We start from the raw sequence: 26,365 nt of genomic DNA on the forward strand, positions 1-26,365 counted from the left end.
GGAGGGTGTCGGGGCTTTTTTTTTCAAAACACTGCCACGCCAAAAGGGTTGATATTTTGTTGTTGCGAACCTTCATACAAAATGCCCCCCTCCCCCTAAAAAAACTGCAATGGCTAGATTGCCATTAAATGGCTTTTATGTCGTTTTAAGGGGGCAGTGTGGAAAAGAAGTGTTTTGTAATTATGAAGGAATTAATTATTCATCACAAAATTGTTCTTAATGGATTTTCCATAAACTTTGAACTCTACAGCGAACAGTTAGAAAGAATGTACTCGAAATTAAATGAAATTGACACACCGTAGCCCAGCAAATCCATTTATACACTTCCATCGGATTAAACTCTCCTGAGACACCAAGCCCAAGTCTTGCTCTGTCAAATTATTACTTATTTCTACAATAATAAAAATTAGTGTTGGGCAAAAAAGGAAAACTTTTTAAGAATTAGATTAACTTAAGTTCAAAATAAATCCACTTATGTATAATAAAGCGGATTGTTTTTACCTAATAGTTTTGGATTGACTAAGAAACCTGGCTAATATTTAGCTTATTCAGATCAAGATCTGATCTTTAGCAATAATCAAATTTAAAAGAACTGACAAAAGAATGGGCTATTTTCTCAGCTTCCAAACTTTTTCAACGAGTAAGACATTTAAATTTTATCAAAGAGAGGAAAAAAGGTGACGGCGAAAGAACAAAGAACACATTGTTAAATTTTTTATCCATCATGCTGCTGTTTACTCATTTTCTGCACAGTTCATATATGTCCCACCACTTTTCCATACTGAGCATAATAAAAAGCCTTAAAACTTAGTTACATAATTAAAATGCATAGTACTTCTTGTAAACATAACAATGGACAAAATAGTTTAATACTGCACACCCTTTATAACTGTTGGTATGCGACATATAAGTAAAATTTTTTACAACATAATGATTAAATAATATATTACTTTGAGGATCATCACTGGGACCAACATTGAAATAGAAAGCGGTGAAAAAGAAAATATGAATTATGTAAAAATTCCAAGCAACTTATGACATGTACATAAAGCTAACTTAGAAAAACTAAAGAATCTTTTATAATAAAATTGCACTTAAACCCTTGTCCTTAAATATAAATTAAAAACAATCAATAAAAACTTTAAATTTCTTTTCAAATGGAATGCTTCATAATTGGGCCCTAATTATAATTATGCTACAACACAATTACAAACCTAAATTGTTTTAAGTATTCGTATATCGTTCATGTTTTGCACAAAATGCAAAATTCATTGCACACATCTAAACGATTCACATAGATATTAAAATCTAACAAACAAAATTATTTAGCAAACAAATTATATATTAATAACAAATATATGAATATTTACAAAATGACAACAGGCTTTAATTCTGTTTAAAAAAAAGTTAAACTTTATGTACAAATTAATTATTAATCTAAAAATTTAACAAGGTTGAACCTGCAAATCTAAACATGAATTTTATCAATAAACTGATGATAACATATTAATTTAAATTAATATTGTATAAATATATATATATTTTTATTTTTCTTATAAAAAAATAAAATTTATAGAAGATAATAAAATTTTAAAACAACGATGCAATGCATATCTTTGTACCTCTAAAATTTAAATATAATCAAACAAATAAATAATCGGAAACATCTAAAATGTTTGAAATGATATTGTTTATTTTAATAAATTTAATTCGCTTAAACCCGCACACTTAATAATTAAATAAAATGAAAAAAAAATTAATGATGACACGTGTATAACTCATGACACCTTGCATTATTTATGAATGCAATTGACTGGTTTAAATAGTGTCAAGCAAAGAAGAGGAAACAATATCAGTCTAAAAGTGTTTTACTAAAAAATTGTGCCATAGGAACTGAGCACATTAAGTGTACAGCAGCAGATCGCAGTATTGGTCATTTTAATTTTCTTCAACACTGCTTGTTAGCTCAATCTCCACGATGTTGCTCGGAGATTCTGGTCTCGTTTTATTTTTCTGGTTGAAATACACGTACTCGATATTCTGAGGACTATAAGGGCGCTTTGGCGGGGGCCAATTGTCGTCCACAGGGGGGACGACGAAAGCACGAGATCGCTTCCTCACCCTCGGGTTTGTGTAGTCGTGGTCGTGCTGTGATGGTGATGCCCTGAAGTGAAGAAGTTCAGCGAGTTCTGAGAAAATGCCTCCCTCCTCTTCTTCTTCATCGCTGGTCAAGCCATCAAGCGGCGGTTCAAGGAATCCACCTTCAACTTGTTTATGGACTTCCAAAAGCGTCCTTGAACGACCTGAGAAAAACAAACAAAACTGAAGCATATGAACAAAACAATTTGTTCTCAATCATGGCACAAAAGTACTTTGAAAATGTAATATACATCACAGGGCAATTTATTTCTAAAATCAATAATAACAATATACCCTCTATTTTAAGAAAAAGCTCCTACAGATCTATCTAGTGTCTCTATAATAATCTTTTGCGCTTTATTTGAGGTACACAGGTATACGGCTTAATATGTTTTACGCCAAGAGATTAATTAAAAATTGTTTTAAACGCAAGCATTACCTAAAGAGGAAGTTTTGGCATCAGGAATGCTTATATCATTCTGTGATGTGCTTTTGGTGGTGCTTCTCATGTTCGGCGCCATTATGAGAGCAAGGGAAAGGACAAGCACCATAAGACATGTTGCAGGCTGGGCCTGCTGAGGTGTACTCCGCGCTATAACGGCCTGCAGTCTCTTGAGCTGGGCACTCAGACACTGGTTTTCGTTCTGCAAAGCTTTCACCCTTTTCATCAGGTTTGCATTTTCCGCCGAACACTGTTTCACCCTGTAAAAAGAAAATGAAATTTTGTTAGTGCAGAGATTATGCGGTCTTGGAATGGTGTAAGCTGGAAACGGTAAATTTCAAAAGACCATTTGACAAAACTAACTAAAAGATTAGGTCAGACCAGGATAATCACGTAAATATAGCTGTATACAATAAAGAAGTAGATACATGTTGTCTAACATGAAATTTCGGTTCTGTTTAAATGTATAATTAAATTTATTTTTTAACTGTTATAAAAATAATACATTATTATATTTCTACTGTTCTTCATTGACAAAAATAAAGCTTTTTAAATTATATATCATCTTAAGCTTTTTTTTTTATATAAAGCTTAATTGTCTAGTTTACTTCATTTAGGCCCTTGATGTAGCAGTTTTATCCGGGAGGAAAACAGAGTTCGTAGGCCATTCCTTGTGTTGAGAGTGGGACATGACAGTGCGGATCTCACCTGGCGGTTTTGAAACCAAGTCAGTGGGTTGAAGAGACGACACCTCCAATGTTGGTTTTGAAAGCGTTTTTTGTGAAATGGAATCAGCTGTGCCACATGTATCTGTTTTGCATCCAACTAAGCATAAACCATGTTTTTAATTTTGTTATTATATTCATGATTCCTCAATTTTAAGTACAAATTATTGAAGTATCCTTTTTTTTCTGTCTTTTTCCCCCAATCGGGTGAACCAATATTAGACTGTTTTTGTTCTTTTTTTCCATAGATAATACAATATGGACAGCAGAAGTATTTTTTCTTCGTCCATTGCAATAATAAACAATAATACAATATATTGTACTATAACTGACAATATTGTAAAATGACATGAACGAGCTGATGGAGGAATGGTGAAATCAACACGATAACTGATAGTGGAAAAAAAAGCTTTGGTCAAAACCACTCTCTTTTAGTTTTAAAGCCCCGATAGAAACTTATTATTTTTTAGCTACTCTCTATGCTCTGCTTTTTATTGCCCAGTTTGAATACAGCTTAAGAGGATAAAACGTTCTCTTTTCAAAGTCAAAACTACACTGAATGATTAACTGGACAAAGAGAGCTTAGTTTTTTCTAGTTTCTCATTTATTTTATTTTTTAAGTAATGTCGGTTTTCTTTGGTGTGAAAAAAGAAATAGTTGCCTCAACTCTAGAGAAAATGATAAATGAAAAGTATAACATAAAAAGAAGAACATAGGTTGGTTGGTAGCAGCATATATGGTGAAGTAAACTTGCTCGAAGTGGACAGAGTTGGCCAAGTGGTTAGGGTGTCCTACTCATATTGGGTTCGAATGCTGGCAGCGTCGTATTTTTTATTATGTATTGCAGCAAAGAAGTTCATATTTGCAATGAATGTATCTTTTCGATGCAGGAACACAAAATCTGATTGTTTCTCATCACCATACAATTTTTCCCTGGCTTTATTCATTGTACTATTTAAGAAAGTACAGTTTATAGATTTATATGAAGAAAAAAAAATATGATTCCATAAATGGTAGATGACACTTAGGCATTATCTGCAAACCATAATAGTTTGGGAATTACAACTTCCTACCTCCCAGTCAGTTCTCAAACTGATTCTGTGTAGGTATGGAAAAAAAGAGAAGATCCTTTCTATCAGAGAAAAGGTTGAAGTTATAAGTCCATGAGAAAGAGAAAATTAATGTCCATGTGCATAAGCACATTTGTTTGAATGCAACTAATTTTTCACTTTCACTTGAAGTACCTAATTTTTTTTTATATGTAGACACTTCTAATAAACGGTCAAAATCCCATTCTTGAGTGGTGTTCAACTGTATAACAAAATTCAAATAATTATTGGATAAGAGAGATTAGAAATTTCACCCGAATCTTCTTTCAAATAAAGTACTTTTTATTTTCAAAAACTATGTCTTTATTCACTTTCATTTTTCACCAAATTAGATTATTATGTGTATAAATTGTCACGTTCTTTAATAGATTAAAATCTCCTTTTTTTTCTGTTTATTCCTCATTATAGAGATCACGATCAAGGGCATGGTCAAAAAGAATTAGGTCAATAAACTTTCGGCCTTGAGTTTCTTCATTTATACTACTCTCGAGTCCACATAACATGGTCCAACAGAAAGTGGATCCCCCCTCATCAACATGATAATTTTATTGTTTCAGACTGCCTTTTATTTCCATCCCGTAAACTAACGCAATATCATTGTGAAAGCTGCTAATACAAAATAAAAATAATAAAACAAGAAAAAAAATATTTTTTTCTGCCGGACAGCACAATTTCAAGAGATAAATGGGTCAAAATAATTAGCTGAAATAACACAACTGAAAGTAGATTTCCTTAGTAATCAAAAAATTGGAATGATTAAAATTTCTAAAAAATGCGACATTGATCTTAAAGAAATTGGTTGTATTATTTTTTTCCCCTGTGAATAGTAGCAAATTCAGCAGATAGATATTAAGATAAATTTATATTTTATTGATTAAAATAAGGAAATTAAAAGTTAAAATGAAAATGTAGCAAGCAAAATAATAGATTAATTTCTTATATAACCTATTTACAAATTATGCCCATGATGTTTTTAATACGTTGTATTATCAACATACCTGTCTTCCAAGCCGTCAACATACTCCTTCTTCCTTTTCCTTGAATCTTGAGCGGAAATCTTATTCCTGATTTTTCTCCTGATTCGTTTAAGGTCCCGTTCTTCTTGTTTGGTCAAAGGATAGTGGCTAGGTAGTGTTATACCCTCTTTTACCATGAGTCGTTTTTCCTCATCTGTCAATGACAATCCAGTTTAAAATTACACTGTGAAACATTTTTTTTTTTTGGGGGGGGGAGAACATACCAGTCAACTTGAGCCTGGGGTAGATATTGTTGACAGTCTGTTCGCTCTCGTCACCAGTATCATCGCTGGAGCTCCTTGCTTCCTCAAACGAAGGCTCAATTTTGATGCTCTGCGGTTTGGGAACATTCCGTCCAGTTGTCTTTATTATTTTAATGGTTTTTAGGCCATTTCTTCCTTTCACTGGTATGAGAATGGATCTCGGGTTGTTTTGAATCGAAGAAATGTTCAAAATTCGGGATGTGTTCCTTGAGACTGATGGCTTTACTCGGACTACAGGCTTCGATTCAACGATAACTACAAATTAAATTCAATGATGACAATTAACATAAATTACAAGGGCACATTTTTACATAAAATGCTGTTGTTAACTGCCGGATATATTTGTCTTGCTGAATAAAATGATCTGTTGAGACTGACTGTCTACAATTACATTACTTTAACTAACGTCGAAATACAATGTTTAATACAACACTTTTTACAGTATTTAAATGTATTTTAAATATTTACTTTAATTATTTAAACCTTATAGAAAAAAAGTTTGATTGATTAATACAAAATTCAAATAATCCTGGACAAATCAGTCAAACTTGTTATTTTTGTTTTATGTTATGTTTTCTGTTCTTATGTTTATATGTTTTGTCTTTAAGAGGTAAATTATTAAGTAAACAAGTATTTATTTGCTTTACCTTTCAGGGATAATCACATTTTTAAAATTCTAATGGAAAACTGCTCTTATAATTTTTTAACTTCATTTAATAATCAATGACAATTTATTAGGACTTAGGAGTCTTGACACACACCTTCTTCTTTTATTTCTTCTTCTTCTTCATCATCTTCTTCTTTAGTCGGTTCTTCAACTTGTGGAAAACTCGTATTCAAAAGGGCAAGAGGGTCAATGTTCATGTCATTCGAAAGGCTGTTGTCGTGTTCGTCTGTGCTTTCAAAAGATAACGGAGACATCTGTTGATCACTCGAGAGACCTGAGGTGAAACATAAAATAATTAAATAGAATTATAGGAAACCGATAAGCAGGATGGCTCGAAAGGCTTACCGCTGTCTGAACAAACACTCCCGGAGACATTGTTTAGCGGTGGTTGTGTCAAGAGCTCGTCCTCTGGCAACAGGTCCAAATTTTGATTGAAAAGAATTGAATCGAGAAAATCGACACCTGTGTTCTCCCAGTAATCCTGAAAACAAAAATAATATGGTGATTAATTATTAATTAGCTTGATAGAACTCTTAAAATTAAATAAAAAGAAAAAGTAAGTGTGTAGTACATTGTATATTACAAATGATGGTTATCAATATCAAAGATAAAAAATAATTTTGAATCAAACCTTTTTTTGTTTAGAGTTTAGGAATATTTTAATTTTATTTTAAAATGCTATCTTATCAAAAAGATATGGTTAAAATTGTATAAGATTGTGTTTTTATTCAGTCAATCTCAAGGAAATTATTAGAGTAACAAATATTACTGGTTGCAGTAGTTTAAACAATAATTGAATTTCCTCAAGGATAATTGCGACAGACCTTGTACATCAATCCGTGGTAGAAAATATTTACAAACTATACGTGTAAACTCCTGAATGTGCGTAATATTGGGACTGATGTTATTAGACAAATTCAAAACTGTTTACCTTCATGGCTTAAAAAGCACCTTTGTACAATTTATAATCCTACAAATTAACAACAACTTTGAAATAAAATACAAAATTGAATCTACTGGCGATATTACACCAAAAATACGTTATCTTAACTAATTTCAACCAGATTACCTTGAGATTCACCCTTTATGTACATTGTAAAAATTAAGATTATATTTCATATTTATTTATTTTTGTGATACAAAATTAAACAGCACAAAACTAAAAGTAAATTACAATGTCTAATTAAACAGTATAGATAAATAAAAAATATAACAAGGAAATAAAATGTTGAAAATAGACCTTTGGTGTTAGTGAAAGTTGCAAGCTTCCTTCAATAAATGTCGTTCACACTTACAATGCAGGCATTGAATATCCCATTGAGTTAAATGTCACATGAAAAAACTGTCCTTCAACTAGAAACTACGAATATATTTAGTATTGTCAGTACGAGTAAACACGTTTTTTAAATTAATTATTATTTATTTTAATCTACCAGTTATCATAATTGAAACATAACGCAACCAAAATCCATATTTGATTGATTACAACACCTTTATCTACCTTAGTATTTCAAGTTAAAACAATGACTCTTCCAATCTTGCTTTAGAAAATTTGTTCATAAATGCATCATGTTATATAAGGAATTTTAATTCTTTCAAAAATATATCTGTATAATTTATAATCAAATATAAAATGTTTAAAATTTAAATCTGTATCAAACTTGCTTATCCTAAAATCTCAGTCGAACGTGGTTAACTTATATGTACAAACTTTAATCCAGTTAAACATTAAACAATTTTAAGATGGGATTTTAAAATCTAATTAAATTCCAATCACTAACAAAAACATGTTGATGGTATAAAGAACATTATGACTTGCTCCTAGGGAATATTCATTAGCAGAAGTGACCAATGTAGTAGTTATTATTTATTATTTTGTTTTATTATTTTCAAAGAATTTCCTATCTAATGTGGCCTTTCTGTTGTTATTAATCAAGAACAGTCTAATAAAATAAAATTTAATATACAAATGAAGATTAAATTATGTATAAAATGTCACAAATTTATTGAACTTTTATAGTTATGTATTTATAGATGTATATTACACATGACTTTTTAATTGATAATAATATGAAAAGTATATTAAGAGGTTTGATCCCTTGTGTGCAACACCAAATGGATAGGTGGTCGTTAAGCCCTTCTGAATGGCCGGTATTACTTTACTTTAATGTACACTTATAAGGAGTGTGGTAGAATTCTCAGAGCGCATTTTGCACAGTGGGAGTGAACGTTGTTGTGGTAATCTTAGAGTAAATTGAATGACAGGATGGGGTAAAAAGAAAATTATGTTTTGAATTGGAAATAAAATGCATTTATACATTCAGACACAAAACTAACTAATTAAACAAATAAATAATTACAAGTATAATACAAAATAACCACTAACAATAATCAAAATTGATTATCATTGATAAGTAATTAATACAGTAGTTGACCTATCTTTACAGACGTGACATCCTACAGGTCTATAATTTTGACTCCATTAAATGGAGCGAATGGGACAGCTTCCAGAGAACTTCCCTTAGTGAAGTAAAAAGATCCATTCTGTACTACAATCAGTACAGCCCCTACCATAACTGGCTGTCTGTCAAAAGGCTGTGACTCACTCATGGCACAAGTAGCAAAGCTTTCTTCACGTTTTCAACACACCCCATCCTAGTCATCTGATTTCACAAACCAAACCAGCATTCATCTGTGATGAGCACAGCCCCCCCCCACTGTTTAAGTGTCCTAGCGAGATGTTGATTTGGGAATAGTCTCTTGACTACTCTAAGTATCTCCACGTGCAATATTGGAGACTGGGCTCGAAAAGAGACTTCTGGTGCCCCTAAGGTACCTCTGTAGACCATTGGTACACCAGCGGCACTCAGTATTTGGGATATGTAATGAACTCTACGTCCATTCTTGGCCAAGGCATCTGCCCAATGGATATCTTCTCGACTTAAAAACGTGTGTTTAGGAAAACAAAATTAACTCAAATTTATTGTTTCATTTAAAAAAATAAATTAATTAAATAACTCCACAAGTTGGCTCCGGAAAGGATGAACTGATTTTCTTTATTTTTAATCTAAAAAGTGTAACATGATTAGTAACTATAAAGGTAAACAACACGTTATTAATATTGTGTTTAAATTATAAGTCAACTATCAATCTTTATACTTAATTATTATGGATAATAAACAAATAAATACAAGTATCAATTTTTTTTTGTCTGGAGTGTTAATGGTGTAAATCATTGGAAATAACCACTAGGACTTTCTTTTACTTGTCCCGCTTCTAGGCCCTTTAAGGGCTTTGCAGGTGACATTTTGCTTTCCTCTGCCTAGTGGTCGTGGCTCAAATCATTGGAAATAGTGCCAAACTCCTGATGAAGGGCATTTATTCTTCAAAAACTCAAAAAAAAGAACAGTTTTTCTTCCTTTCAAATTCGCCTTATCCTTGCTTTTTTTAAATTTTCAATTATAATATTAAAGATAAAATCTAAAATTGCAAACACAACGAAAACAAAAACTTGAGCGGGTTGAAAAATTATTTATTTAATTATAGAAATACAATAATAAAAATGAAATTACAAAAAAATGTGTTTTTTAACTTTTGCAAAGAAAGAAATTAGTTCACTATAATAGTAATTACTACAATAAATAACTAATTGATTATAAAAAGCAGAAAATTAATTTTTAAAAATTGTGTCAATGGTAAAGGCCTATTATTACTATTATCATTAATGTTGTGTTTATTTTTTAAGTAAACTATTAATCTTTATACTTAATTATTATGGATAATAAACAAATAAATACAAGTATCAACTTTATTTTTGCCTTGAGTGCATTTTTAGCGGTGTAAATCATTAGAAATAGTTCCAAACTCCTGATGAAGGGCATATATTCCTCAAAAACTTGAAAAAAGAACTGTTTTCCTTTCAAATTCACCTTATTCCTTTTTTTTAAATATTCGATTATATGATTTTGTATAGTTCAATTATATAATAGTATTGAAGATAAAATGTAAAATTGCAAATACAACAAAAAAACAAAAACTTGAGTGGGTTGAAACATTATTTATTTAATTATAGAAATGCATTAATAAAAATATAAAAATGTTAATCAGCTTTTAAATAATAATAGTAATGTGTTTATTAAAAATTGTTAATTACCAAAATTTTTTTGTGTATTTCAACTTTTGCAAAGAAAGAAAATCGTCAAAATTCACTTTATTAGTAATTAAAATCAAGGCTGTTCATAACTAATTGATTATAAAAAAAAGCGGAAAATTAATTTTTAAAAATTGTGTCAAAGGTAAAGGCCGGGATATAAATTTGAATGTCGTAAATATAACATTTAAAAGGCTAACAGAGGAACATTTCTCAGTCGAATAAAACACGTCGATCACTTATTAAACCCAAGTGTGGAATAACGGTTCATGACATGCCGAGACTTCGTCCAAGTCCGACCTTGCTTACTCATGGGGACGTCATAGGTGGGTTGATCGTAGAAGCAACGCACGTTTTCGAATTTCAATATGTAAATGAACCACTCTATTAAAAAAATGATAATAACGTGATTTGTCGGTCTTTAATTTGGTCTCTTAAAATAAGCGACCGTGCCTAAAATGAGAGCAATAAATCCATTAGTATACACGTGAAAGTTGTGCAACAGCAGATATGCACACGTCGACAATCATAATTCCCTTTAATCAAGTATAAAATGAAAAATTGTTAATTGCTCGTAAATAAACACAAATGAAAGGAAATCCGGGAAAACATCGAGACACGCTTAATTACTAGGAATTTCGATTTTACGGCGGAGATAATTGGATAGGGGTATTTTTAGAAATGTCACGTTGCAATTTGAAGGGAAAAGAAAATTACAAGGCGTCGATTAGAAATGGGTAGGAGCGATAAAAAAACACCCCACGATCCCAGCGGTATGACAGTTCCGGCGTACCAGTTGGGAAGAATATCATTTCATCAATTGACCACTATGCCCCAACATGGATCAATGAATCCTTTAGCTTTTTACCAAGTGATTCTAAAAGTTGAAAAATTCAAACACGAAAAAAAAATTGACAAAACTTGAATCCTGGTACAATAGATAAATAAACATTAAGTGGTGGAATATCAATGTTAATATCGCTAAGATGTGATAACCAAGATTTTTTTTTCATAAACATTAAAACAAGAACGTTTAATAAAAAGTATTATTTTATCAGCAGAATGATATACAAACTTAATAACAGTAAGTTATTGAAAAGTACTTAATTATGTATCGACATTAATAAACAAATACAAGACGAAAATAATAATAAAATAACACTAACTCAACATCAAATTGTACAATAATCAAAGAAAAGCGATAGCCAATAAGTTTATCTTTAAAAGTTTAAAACAAGAAATTGAACGATCTATGCAACCAAAAACTTTTAAAGATGTTAAATGAAAAAAAAAAGAAAAAATTCTAATAATTATTAAAGCAATTAACTTATTCGACAGTAAAAACTATGGTGTAGAGATGATTTAATCAAAGTTTTGGCATTCCTTGCGTGGTTGTCGAATATACCGATGGTGTCAATTACCTCTAGACTCCAGCCACGTAAGTCAACAAGTTTTTCCTTCAATTCTTCGTCGTCCTTGACAGAAAATATAGACCAATTGGTCAATCATGTCGTATCGAGTAAGTATATTTAATTTGAAAGAAAGTTCGATGCATTTGTACTAGGAGAACAAACAATGATTGTTTGGAGATCGTGAAATGCCGTCTGATGTGACGTAGGCTTCAGAAAAACATTTTCTTTATCGTCGTTTCGAGCTTTATTGAGATCATCTTCAGCTCTCATTGTTTGTTTTTTGTGTAGATGTGTCATTATTGTGTGTCGTGTTGAGAGTGCCAACAATCAATACAGGTACAGAACGGAATAAGACAACAATAAACGAAACGTTAAATTAAGCTTGGTAAAAATTATGTATATATAATAAAAAAAAATTGGTTCATTAATCAGTAAAAGTTTAATTAGGCTAAAATAGATAAAAAATCATGTCAGTCGTATGAGCGTTTACGTTTTTTAGGCTAATTTTTAAACATTAGGACCGTGGCCGTTATTGGTAAATATTAAATGTAATTTGTTCAGAAAATTTGAATGTGTGAATGAGAAAGTACTTTTAGACCATGTGCTTCCAGCGAAAGTCAAAAATGCCCTAATGAACTTCAACAGCAAACAAGATTAAAGCAGATTAAAGACTGTTTCACACAAAAACAAATTTAAAATTGTCCGTCTGCAAAACCGTTTGGTTTATTAATCATTAAGATATTAAAAAGACAATTAAGCAATTGTGTTAGACTTGACTACGGTTACCCAATAGTTAAGGTATCGTTAAAGTTTTAACATGCTTTAAACTTAATGTTGGCCGATGTTATATGCAATTTGTGAAGTTTTTTTCTTATGGGTAAACGAGAAAGCACTTTCAGACCATTTTCGTTGAGTGACAGTTCTTTCATGATCGCAAATGTGAGATAAGACAAAGGATCTAGAAACTTCCTTTTTTCCTTTCAAATAGTTGGGCCTATTTCAGGTCAATGGTAGATTAGAAGCCCTCAGGGGGACTTAACTTTTGAAATCGTGTAGTACGAGTGAATTTCGTTCACTCGAATTTCACCTGAAAGAAATACTAACTAATAACATGTATTTGTAGAAATAATTTTATGACGGTTTATGCTTACTCAAGTGAAATGTCTGAATTAAAATTACGTAGTTATTTTAAAAGTACCTGGTTTTAATTTTGACGTTTTGCAAAAATTGTATATGACCCTAAATAGAAATGAATCCTTTTTTGTTCTTTCTTTAAAAAATTTGAACATATTTAAAGAATTTAAGGCAAGGAAAATTACGTACATGGTTTTATGTTTTTAAAAAGTACCTCAATTTTGGCATTTTTCTAAAATGAAAAAATTACCTATATAGGGATATATCATTTTTTGTTCTACCTTCAAAAGGGTTGAATATATTTGTATAATTTAGAGCAAGGAAAATTCATGAATTATTTGAATTAAAATTGCGAGTTTTTTTAAATACTTGACTTAAATTTTGACGTTTTGCTAAAATCATAAATTGCCTAAATAGGCATCATAATTTTTTGTTCGCCCTTCAAAAAAGGTTGAACATATTAAGAATTTGGAACAAGGAAAGTTCATGAAGTTTTTGATAGTTTCAACTGTAAAATTACGAATTGCTTATTGTAAAAATACTTGACTTAAATTTTGACGTTTTGCTAAAATGATAAAATTGCTTATAGTAAAAATACTTGGCTTAAATTTTGACGTCTTATTAAAATAATAAATTACCTATATAGGGGATTTAATAATTTTTTGTTCTCCCTTCGAACATATAAGCAAAATTTAGGGCAAGGAACGTTGGAAAGATTTTGTTTTTAGAACTGGTATTAACATATGTTTGAGCTATGCTACTATAGCAAAAGGTATATATATATTTGCTCCTGAGAAATATGAAATTCTGTATTAAATAATGAAGAGAAGCCATAGCCAAATATCAAACGTTTTCAGGTAAATTTAGTTATTAACATATTACATGTCGTTAATTACTAACCAAGGAACATCCAATGTACAAAAATTATATATCTTTTCTAAAAATAGGTTGAAGTAGAATTTTTCACGTGGTTGAACCTATTTGCAGTCGTTAATGCAAATATAGGTTTTATTAGCAGTAAAAGTACTGCTCAACCGGAGAAATGGAATGAAAGTTCAGCCCCACGTGCTCACATTCTAACATCAATGTATAACACATAAAACAAACATCTTTTTTTTATCACTTAAACTTCTCCCATTAGTTTTAGTTATAGATTGAAAAAATAAAAAAATAAAATAAAGAGAGATAAAGAAAGCTGGGACCACGAGCACAGAGTGAAAACTTCAACATGCTTGCATTACCTTCGCATAAATATAATACTACCGTTGAAAATACATACATCACGCAAGTTTATATAATAAATACAAAGTCCAATAAGATTTAATTTTTTTTGTATTAATTAAAACATTAAATATACAAAACCAATTTACAACCTAGTTTTCCTCCTTGTTATAGCAAGAAAAATCCTATTGTTAACTAGAAAACTAGACAAATAGGTGAAATCGGATGAAAGTAAGTTCAATATCATGTGCTCTCATTGCAACTAATGTGTCAATATGTCTCTGAAAAAGCACGTCTTACCAAGACCATAAAACAAACATATCAACATAAAAGCAAAATCTACACAAAACCAATTGGAAAAATTCAACAGAAAAGAAAAAACAGATTATTAATACTTAGCTGATTCTACAGCTTTTATGGTTGTCAACACGTGTAACCAATTAATGTATTATTATTACACCTAACGTTTTTTTTCCTGCAGTCGTGATGACAAGAAGTCCTGTTAGGAAGAAAAGTAGTAATTTGTGAACCGAGATGAAAGTAATTTTGAGCCCATGTGCTCCCATCGGAACTTCAATATGTTTCTAATGTAACTTTAGACATACATTCACGATGCTGACATACAGAAAAAAATGCATGCACGGAAGTAATTAAAGTGCAAGTTGTTTTCTTATGTTTTTCTTGAAGCTTTGATAGACAAAAAAAAGAAAAACCAAAAAGCAATATTCAAAAAGAACCTATATATTTAATTTACTACACTAATTTATTATCGGAAATATTATTTTTGTCATGAATTCGTTCTTCGATTTTCTTCGGCAACGAAAATATGTGAATAGAGGGGACCGTTAGTTTATGATCGTTCCGGCTTCATTGGGATCATCATTGGTACTGCGATACCGTTTGTAGTTTGTTGTTTTGATAAGTTAAAACTTTAACAGAATACAATTAATTTATAATAAACGTAATTAGGGATTAATTAGATGAATGTGACGAACTGACGATTACGTTGTTGTTTCCTTGGGGAAAGCCCCACCGTAAGGATCGTTATAAAACATTGGTATTCGAATTTGACTAAAATAAATAAATAAAATATATTTTCTAAAGTGTAATAAATACATGTTTCTGCATGTTATATTTAAAGTTCCTTAAATAATAGGCCAAAGACAAGGCCAGTATTTAATTTCTTTTTTATTATATAAATTATTTCGGTATGGTTTAACAATTAATTAGTTAAATTGTTCGATTTAAAACCAGACTATGATTATTTAGTTAGATAATTCAATCGTACATGCAGCGAGACTTCATTTACGACCGGCTTCCCCATGGGGACTGTCATTGGCATACCAGTTGACAGATGAGTATCACTGGATGCCATGTACAATGTAGTTGAAGTTATTGCTTTTAAAGTGTTTACATATCTTCGGTCGCTGTAATTAAAGGAAGTGCTAATTAAATGTAATTTGTGTTAGAAAGTAGTGTCTATCGTGTAAATCGAGATGAAAGTCTGGCTGGGACCATGTGCTCCCCTATCTTCAATATGGATACAAACAAAAGAAAGATAGAAACGGGTGAAAGGTTTATAAATAGTACAGATCGATAGGCCGGGGACGCTGGGAAAACAATAGAAACTAAAATAACGGGCTACTCACATTGGAATGTTTATCTTCGAGTTTAACATCCTCCGGCCTCAAATCCATTTTGATCTGGTCGTCTTTGTCGAAAAGGATGTCCATCAGGCTGAAATCCGTGATTGCAGACATTTTGGCCCGGCAGGCGGCTCCGGCCGCAGAAAAATCAACCAGAGAAGGTAAGAAGTCGAAGTCAAAAACCCGGACGGAGCTGGGAAGAAAAATAAAACCGAGCCGAATCCGAATACGACTGAAGTCGCTGGTTGATGGAGGGTTCGACCGACGGCCACCCGGTTGTTAGCGGTCCCGGCGACCGGGCGGAACCTATTTTACACAATTTCCGAAAAACAGGCCGTTACCGTTTTTTCCAAGCAGGTCAGTCGTCTATGCCCTATCCGAGATACGGTTCAATATTTTCCAATGCGTTTTTGCCGTTTTGGGACGATGGAAGGCACCAAGACTGGGTTCCACGTCGCAAGTTCCAACGTGGAACTGGCGAAGGGTCGAGCCTGTTTCTGAGTTGTTCCACTTGCTTCAATCGCATTGGTCGGCCTTTTCCCCCCTTTTCTTCCCACTCTCTTGCCTTTCAAATTTGAAATCCGACTGGGTTTTCTGACTTCTGAGCACTTGGGAGTTAGGAACCACGCGGTTTCCTTATCCATTCACCCTCGAATGTAAACGGTGCTTAGAAGTACTCCATCACCAATTGGCTTCTCTCGACCTTATTTGCAATCTGAAATATGAAAGTGATTGAAAACGTACATCGTTCATATGCCATCTCAAAGGAACAAAACATTTTTTTATTTAGGTACAAATGGGGCCTTACATGTACATACACCCTGACAGGCAAAAAATTCCGACCATTTGAAATTTAACTTGATTTGTTTATATTTTTATATATTAATCAAAGTTTCAGGTTTTGTAACGTTTAATAATTGAGTCTTTATCTGAAAAAGTAAAAAATAAATAAATAAATTGCGAAGGATTTAAAAAAACAAAACATTTATTTGATATTTATAACTACAAATATTGTATTAAGCAAATATGTTCATACATGTTGAATCTGTCATTTGAGTCTCTTGTAAAAGTTGCCCAGTGGCAAAACTCCTTCACACTTAAGGACTCTCTTGTCAATCTTCCCTCTATGAGAAGGTCTCGGGTCCACTTTCGTCTCAATCGTCTTGGGGGACTTTCAGGTAGGGTTGGAAGTGATAAATGTCGTACTAAAGGATTATTGTGTGTGATTATTGATTGATGAAATTTTTGATAGCAGGTTTTGATGTGTTCATGTACAACGGGATGTGTAGGTCGTTATGAATAGTGTAATTTGAAAGGTAAAAAGTAGCATTTATAATTTGACGGAGAATTTTAGACGGTGGGAATCCTTGGAGCCCCGCACTTCACAACCGTACGCCCAGAGAGGTCTAATCATTAAAAGTTTGTTTTCGATATCTAATTTTGATCGTGGGTCAAGTAGTCTTTTTAATAATTCATAACGTCGGTTTAGTTAAGGAAAATGAAAAAAAAAAGACAGATTAAATTTGTTTTAGATTTTTAATTAACATTTGAATATTGCGTATTTCTTCCCCTTGCCTTAATAACATCTCAAAGCGCCTCGGCATACTTTCTACCAGTCTGGAAACTTCTTTGCTGGAGGTTAGCTCATTCTTCACAAGAGTCCTTTCAAGATCGTGGAGTGTATAAGGATGTGATGGACGTACTCTCATTTGTCTTTTGAGGTTATATCTTAAATGTTCGATGGGGTTCAAGTCTGGAGAACGGGCTGGCCAGGCTAAGACCGTGATGTTATGCTGTCGAAGGTAAGTTTGTACTATGCGAGCGACATGTGGGCGGGCATTATTATGCATTAGAATAGGATTGTCGCTGATTCATCGAGGATAGGCAACGCACGATGTTCCAAAATTTTATCCACATAGCGGGTGGCTGTCCACGAACAACAACCAACTCTGTGCGACTCTCCGTTGAAATTCCTGCCCACACCATCACTGTGGTACGTTGAAAAGGCTGGCTCTGGGAAAAATTACAGGCTTCGTACCTTTCATTTCGCCTTCTCCACACCCTTTCACGCCCAACTGAAGATCGTAGAGCAAATCTACACTCATCTGTAAAACATACAGCAGACCAATCGTCCAAAGACCGATGGCTGTGTTCTCGAGCAAATGCGAGCCGTGCAACTCTTGTGTGTCCTGGTCAATTCTGGTCCTCTGGTCAGTCCATACTGATTTAATCTTCTTCGATCAGTGTGTTCAGAAATTTTAATACTTCGAACTTCCTGGAGCTGATGAATCGCTTGAACAACAATAAGGTGCCGGTTTCGCAGTTTTCAAAGTCAAAAAACGGTCATTCTAGGGTTCTGTCACCCTAGGGCCTTTTACGGTAGGACCCAGTTTCTCGAAAACGTCTACCGGCGTTTGGCAGTTTTTCGTAGGGAACTCCTATGGCATTAGCCGCATACCTGATGGAACGTCCATCATCAATAAGCGTCACACCACGTGCAACATCCTCAGCACTAAATGGCATGTTTCAGTTTAAAACTTGAAATTAAGAAAACAAAGATGAAAACTAAAAGTTTAAATCCATTATGTTTAGTCGTCTAATTGACCAAATTACTTCTTTGAATTAATTATTTTTTTATGTAAGGTTTCGGTTGAAATGAAAAGTTAGAGTCATGAGTGGGATTCGAACCAACGACCTTCGGCTCAATACGCCGCTGCTCTACCACTTGAGCTATCGTGACTTCGATCCACTCGACACCAACTCCCCCTCTCAACCTACAATCTTTGAAATTGACCCTCTTTTTTGTCATTTGCCAACGATCTGAAAAAAATTACGTTTAGCGTAGAACTCTAGATAATAACGGAGATTGCACAATAGACCAATATTGGTCGCAGTGCGGACGTCGTAAAGAGGTCAACTCCTTTTAACCTTAACTCTTAACCTTACACCGTTCATAAGACATTCAAGCAGATCACACCGACCTGAAATCCAATTGTTGGCTTAATCCCACAGACGTAAAACAATACTTAAAGTGAAATTGGTCGGTACCGATCATTTGGTCTTGTTATGCTCAATGGGTTTTGAAATTTGTTTGTGTGCTCTTTATCATACATCTCATCTTTATACAGCTAAAGGTTTTTCTTAAATAAAATTACTAGTTTTTCCAATCTAATTTGTTTTAACTGTATTATGACGGTGGTGTTGCTTTTCTCTCTGCTCTTATGCTGAATAACTCATTTTTTCTTAGTTTGCAATTTAGTTTTTTAATGAGATTTTGGCCTGTGTTGACCCCTGTGAGGATAGGCAGACCAAAATGATAGGTAACGACCAAATTTCAGGTTCATCACTCCGCAGACAACACGTAAAAATCTGACTGCACTTAAAATAATAATTAAACATTAAAACCGATCAGTTAGAAAGAAAAACTCATTCTAGTTTTATCGGAAGGAACAGGTTGTTTTCTTCCATAATTGGTCTCATCCCTGATAGTTTATATATATAATTAATCATATATATATTGGGTTGTCCGGAAAATAATGCAGGATTTTGGTATTAAACAAAAAAAAAAGAAACTAGTTACTTTAAAGCAATGTTCTTTAATCAAAATAATTTCCCATACTCTCAATACATTTCTCCCAACGTGTGGNGAATCGGACCATGGACAATATGAACTTTTTTGTTCATTTTAGGGTGAAGAATCTACTGGAGAAGTTTGTAGCACGAGTAGCAATTCACCCTGTATATATATATATATAATTGATCACTGATAGTATCGGAAATAAAATCTGGCACTGAACAAACATAAAATATGAATGACCGGTAATTTTAGCGCATTTTTGCCATTCTTCTTAAAACCATTTATTTAGTTTTAAATTTACAACACCAAAAAAGTTGCTTAATTTGGCTGCAGTATCGGAAAAAATAATTATTAGGAAATGCGAGAAGGAAATAGATAACAAAAAAAAAATTGATCGACATATATTCTTAATACTATTGTTGCTAATTTTTATATAAGGAGGTCCCTTTTAATTTATGTGAAAAAATTCGTTATCATATCCTTAAAAATTTGTCCCTTTCAATTAACAAAAATAAAGCTTTTAATATTTAATTATGTCCAACTGTTAGTAAAAAAAGATCAAAGTACACTTGCGCTAATAAGTCGTTATTTTGTCGGTATTCTTTTTCTCGGAAAAGTCAACTTAAATAAGCATGAATACAATTAAAAAGTGCCGCAAGTCCACATGGTTACCACATGGTTTTGACGTGGATCTCCACGAAAGGGCCTACCAAGCTTTCACGAGAAAGCGCAAATCGCACAAAATATTTTGCTACTTCAAGACGGTTGGAACTTTTTAATCGACGTTCAAGATTTATTATAATCAATTATTGCTCAATATCCTAATATTGTCGATGAATGCACTTTTTCTTTTAATATCGTGAAACTGGATTATAACTGCTTATAGATAATAAATTCCGTTAAATATCGATAGCATAAATATAAATAGTAAATAATATTGAAGATTAAATTAAATGTCTTTCAATTTACACTACATAGAATAAAAATACAAAGAAATCAACTTTACGTTTGAATACGATATTTATTGCTTTTCAATACGATTCTTTCTTTATGATTATCAAATAAATAAATTAATTAAAAAAAATTACTCTTGAAATTTGGATAAAATCCGACAGCATGACTACACGCTCCCTGTAAGGAACCAATGCATATTAACTTTCTATTTCGGGGGACACATCGAGCAACCTTTTTCTGCACAAGGAGCACCTGCGTGGGTTTTGGCCACTATTTTGTCAACTATTTTAAAACATGAGACTTCATACAAATCGCCCAGACTGAAGATAAAAGCGCCTGACGGTCTAATTTAGTTTAGGCAGGCCAAAATGGTCCGTAACGAACAAATTTCATGAGTAACAATATTCTGTTCCTTAACTCCGGATTAATCGATAAAACAGTTTGTTTTTTAGTTGTTTTTATTTCAATTTTATGGTACGCACGTCATCAGCATGAGATCATCAATCTTACGCTACCGCCATCATAAATATTGCTTAAACTTTGTCGCATAATTTCTATGAGCTTAGATTAAAAATATGTTACCGGCCACGGCGATCAATTAATTTGAACAATTAACACATTAATAATCGAAAATGAAAAAAAAATTATCTCATCTATTATATAACTCATTATCTTAATTACTAGGCTTTTTATTGCCGATTCTATCCCACGTAGAAATATTATTTATCATTTGCCCTTTTATTAGTAAACATTTTGAAAATATTTTTCCCAATATAAAATCTCAGAAAACTATTAGATATTTTTATCAGTACAGTTAACTGTTTAAAAAAATAGGACCAGAATATTATCAGTATTGTTTAAAAAAAAAAAAACAGCCCGATTCTTATTTATTTATTTATTTTTAGAGAAAAGATAGCTTGCGGGTTAAGATAGTTTGCCTGAAACTTGGAAGAGCCAATCAATTTCTATTTTCCAATGATTGACAATATCGCCGGGAAATTATGGGAAAATGCATTTGGAGATCTTTCTGGATTTTCCAATATATTCTGGGATTATCAAGTATTTTATTTGCTGATATAGAAAGGATGGGTCATCCAATGGAATTAGAAGTTGAGAAATTTTGTTACAATAATTTCGAAGTTTACTAGGCTTGAAACCAAAGGTGAATCTTGTGCATTGTTGACAATAGCTTGAAGGTCCTGACGAAGGGGATATATTTCTCGAAAGCCGGTTCTTCAATATAAAATTATAAATAATAATAAATTAAAATTACTAATTTGTATAGATACTAGTTTTTATGAAAATAAAGGACATGAAACTAATCAAGTCTAATGCTTGGCATTAGTTATTAAGTAAAATAAATAAAACAGTTTTTTCTGTGGAGATGATAACAATGCAAGTGCAGAAATCAATGTTCAAACCAATTAACAAAAAACATATAACAATTTCATTAAAAGAATATTCGGATAAATTGTTTGGTTGTTTTTAATAGTATTTTCATGAGAAATGGAAGGAAAATAATTTTTTTAAATGTTGAGAACGCGAAGAAAAAATCCAGAAATCCATAACAGACTGAGGATTTCGTGTTTTCAATGTACTTTGTGGCAGTGAAAATCATTATCGCTTTTTTTTCAGCGAAATTTATTTGAGAACGTATTAATACTTTGGACTTACATTTTCTTTTATTTGTCAAAGAAACGTACAGTTCTTTAAAAAGTATATTGATAAATTAGAGGAAAGGCTTTAGAGACGACGACGAAAATTCCTTAGAAATCGAAAACAAATTAACTTCAATTAATATTTAGTATAAATTGAAAAATCAAGCGAAAATATTTTCCATTTTGTAAGAATCACTAGAAAATGGGGACCCATATGAAGAAGGTAAAGCTGTAATATTATGAAGCTATAATGCATTTCCAAAATTAGTTGGATATTCTACTAACTATGTTTTTGTAGAGTTAATTTTGCGAATGATTGGTCTTTTTCTGTTGTCTTTAGTACCTTGAAATCTTGTAAATTCGCCAAAAACACAATTCACAGACCAAAACAGAGAAGATAAGCAGAAAATATAATTTTATTATGTATTTAGGTAAAATATAAAAAGAAATATATATGTTTCAGCTTGTATGTAAAGTTTTTGAACAGAAAATAATTAAATCAAATTTTGTGATATTTTGTTGAGGTCTGCTGGCGAACAAAATGTAAACAACAGTAAATCCGAAGATAGGATGAATAAACCGCAAAAATATTTCTTTACGATATTATTCATAAGTTTACAAAAAATGTAAATACAATATTTTAAATATTTAACCTATATCTACCTTGATGCTAATAAACGTTCGTACAAAATATGTACACATACCATCGCTCATACAAAGAAATAGAATGTGTCTTATATTAATTTACTCCGTATCGTATATCCGTGTAGAGTCCAAACCGAAAGAACAAGTTGAATATTTTACAGATGAAAAATAGAAAACGAAGATAACCACGAAAAGTCAAACTTAAATTCTCAAGTCTATCTGGTCAAAGCACACAAATTCAAAACCAAATTTATATTGATAAGTTTATCAATAATTTCTTGGAAATGTTTGCTTTTACAAGAGATTTAATAAAAGCTTTTCTCAATTTGTTAACAATTTATATCTATGTTAAAAGAATTTGTCTTATTGTTATACCATATTCACGTTTATTGAATGAAAAACAATAAAGATAGGCAGAAAATATCATTTTATTGTGCATTTAGATAAAATATATTGAAAAGCAAAGTTATATGTCAAGTTTTTGGAAGAATTAATTATATTAAATTGTGTTATATTTTGATCAAGTCTGATGGTGAACAAATCCTGAAAACATCACTGAATGCCAAATAAAACGAAAGAACTACAAAACTATTTCTAAACAATTTAGTTTACCAAAAACGTTAAACATAATTATTTCATACTGATAATATTTTAAATATTTAACCTACCTTGATGGTAATAAAAATTTATACAAAATGTTGACTCACACCCTCACTCACGCGTACAATAAATAGAAAGAATCTATATAAATTAACTCAACATATATAAAGTGAAAAAGGAAGTTAAAATATTTTCCAGCTTAAACAGACCAAAACGAAGATAGCCATGAAAAGTCAAACTTAAAATCTCAAATCTGTCTTATCAAAGCACACAACTACAAAACCAAAAGTATATTGATAAATTTATCAATAATTTCCGCGAAATATTTGTTTTTTCAAGAGATTTAATAAAAGCCTTTCTCAGTTTGTTTACAATTTATATTTATGTTCAAAAAATTCGTCTTATTGTTTACCATCTTCACCATTTATTGAACGAACACATAAAATATTTTTTTAAAATGAGAACTTTCGAGTACAAGATTTGTTAAAAAAACAAGAATATATAATATTTTTTAACATTTCGACAATTGTGAGATTTCTCTGTGCAGTCTGCAGTGATGAACCTGTAGTTTGGTCTTTGCCGATCATTCTGATCTGCCAATCCTCGCTGTGTTGGTTTGTTAGACGCGTTTCGGTATTCGTCATGTTCAATTCTTTCTTTATTTATTATTAATCAATTAATTTATTTATATAAGGCCAATTCTATACATATAAAGAAATAAGTCTATAACTTCTGGTAGCAAACCTTGAGAATGATTCGGGTTTTGGCAGTCTTGGGACAGACCTCGGTTTTATTGTCTTTTCAATTCCCAAACGCATGCTGTTTTTAAGGTTAAATACACTCATAATTCTCATTCATTATTATTACATTCTTTCCTGTTTACATACTATTCACTTAAATACTGTGGTGGAGTATTGTGTACCTCATCGACCCTCTTACCCTATACAATCACGCTAATAAATACATTCAAACTCAAGCTTACAAAATGAAACACATAAACGAGATATCTACTATATATAATAAAACAGCCCTGTTTCCCTTAAAACCGGAACAGAGGAACCAAATACCCTCCCGTGCTCGAAGCACGATTTTCATATTTTGCATTTTGAACGTAAGCAGAAGGTATTAGAATTCTTTTTTTTTTAGAAATATATTTTTCGCTGTCATGAAATTAAACTTTTTATCTTTTATCTCACCTTTTCTTCTCACAAGGCCTGACTTCACCATTATTGAAAACCATTGCCAAAACAAACAATCAGCAATTATAATATACAGGAGTCTTATGAGAAAATGACATTTCAAGAAGCATTAAGTACTTATGAACTTTAACGGAAATTATTTCACTTTTAAAAATTACTTCTAATTGAAAAATTAAAAAAATAAAAAATCCGTTGTTCCCCTTTTTCTGTTAATGAGTTTGAATTGAATATTATTGAAAAATATTGTCAGAGTAAACAAAATAACAATAAAATTTTCTAACATTTTCTCTGAAAAGGGACTTGCTTACAGAAACTATTTAATTAATAATTTTTAAGTTTCTTACCGTTTCAAAAGGCATTTCCCTTCTTACACTACGCTGAATTCCATTGTCTTATGGTCCCCAGTCGAAAGTGCGTTCAGCTCCCGATAAGAAAATGTAAAAGGGTCAGAGATAATCTCATTTTTGCTGTTTTCATTGTAATGGATAAAATTCTCCTTTTTGTATTTCCACGGTCCGCCCTCGCGTATGAATACAAAACAAGTCGTGATGTGATATTTTGACGGAAAGCTGACAAAATCCTTCTAAATTACCATCCCGCTGATGTATAATTACCCTGGTTTTATCTTATCTCTTTTAAAACGCATATATTTGTATTTATTAACATGCGGGCTGAGGTGTACAAAAATTATCTTTCATGTTTCGTTATGATTACGTTTGACCTATCCAACAAGCATTTCCGTTTAAATGCATAATCTAGAAGGATATAACAAAACAATGGGGGCCCTAACATTTTCTCTGAACAGGAAATTGATTACAGAAACTATTTAATTCAATAAGCCTTTATACCTCTATATATACATGGTTTCTATTTTGTACTCTATTGTTTACTTATTCAGTGTTTACCTTCTGTTTCATTCTTTTAATAGCCCTCTCATCTTTCTCTCTCTCACTCACACATATACACCTCTCTTTTTCTCTCTCTCTCTCTCTCTCTCTCTCTCTCGTTTGATGAAAGAGTGGTCAAATTAGACCAAATTCTGCGACTATAAATACAACGTTATTCTCTCTCTCTCTTTCTCTCTCTCTCTCTCTCTCTCTCACTCCCTTCCTCCCCTCTCACACAACCACTCGGTCGCACACTCGCTCACTCTCTTTTCTTTCTCTTTCTGTTTTTGTGTCTGTTTTTTGTGTTCATGTTTGTGTGCCGTGTCAATATTTTGTACTTCGTTTTGGTCCGTTTTTCATCTGTAAAATTTTTAAATTGTTCTTTCAGTTTGAACTCTGTACATTAAGTCAATAAATATAGACTCATTCTGTTTCTTTGTATGAGCGATGGTGTGTGTAAATATTTTGTACGAACGTTTATTAGCATCAAGGTAAATATAGATTAAATCTTTAAAATTTTATCGCCATGAAATGCATTTTTTATACTTTTGAGTGATGCTGTGTGTCAATATTTTATACAAACGTTTATTAGCATCAAGGTAGATATAGGTTAAATATTTAAAATATTTTCGTTATGAAATGATTTTTTTAAAAACATTTTTTGTAAACTGATGAACAACATCGTAAAGAAATATTTCTGCAGTTTGTTCGTTTTATCTTGGGATTTACTGTTGTTTTCAGGGTTCGTTCGCCAGCAGACCTCAACACAATATCACAAAATTTAATTACTTTTCCGTTCAAAAACTGTACATAGCTGGAACATACATGTTTTTAGTTATATTTTAGCTAAATTCATAATAAAATGATATTTTATGCCCATCTTCATTGTTTTGGACTGTCAAACGTTTGGGATTTTTGCCA

At 31.9% G+C, this 26,365-nt stretch overlaps 1 protein-coding gene across 3 annotated transcripts; it reads right to left on the bottom strand.

Annotated features, from left to right (window-relative positions):
• Positions 1-1,852: 1,852 nt before the first annotated feature.
• Positions 1,853-25,028, bottom strand: LOC106667078 (cyclic AMP-responsive element-binding protein 3-like protein 1). Of its 3 annotated transcripts, XM_014394760.2 has the most exons (8): positions 24,902-25,027; positions 15,928-16,639; positions 6,707-6,842; positions 6,456-6,635; positions 5,656-5,949; positions 5,414-5,585; positions 2,579-2,841; positions 1,853-2,303 (listed from the first exon to the last, which is right to left on the bottom strand). In XM_014394760.2, exons 2-8 carry the CDS (start codon positions 16,036-16,038, stop codon positions 1,939-1,941), a joined length of 1,521 nt encoding a protein of 506 aa, XP_014250246.1. In that variant the 5' UTR covers positions 16,039-16,639; positions 24,902-25,027; the 3' UTR covers positions 1,853-1,938. The 3 variants fall into 3 exon arrangements, with proteins under 3 accessions (XP_014250246.1, XP_014250248.1, XP_014250249.1); XM_014394762.2 differs by lacking the exon at positions 15,928-16,639 and having other exon boundaries at positions 24,902-25,028; XM_014394763.2 differs by lacking the exons at positions 15,928-16,639; positions 24,902-25,027 and adding an exon at positions 7,186-7,254.
• Between the last annotated feature and the right edge of the window lie 1,337 nt (positions 25,029-26,365).

The sequence above is a fragment of the Cimex lectularius genome, unplaced genomic scaffold (assembly GCF_000648675.2).
Source record: "Cimex lectularius strain Harlan isolate CLEC.00 unplaced genomic scaffold, Clec_2.1 scaffold113, whole genome shotgun sequence".
Classification (NCBI taxonomy): domain Eukaryota; kingdom Metazoa; phylum Arthropoda; class Insecta; order Hemiptera; family Cimicidae; genus Cimex; species Cimex lectularius.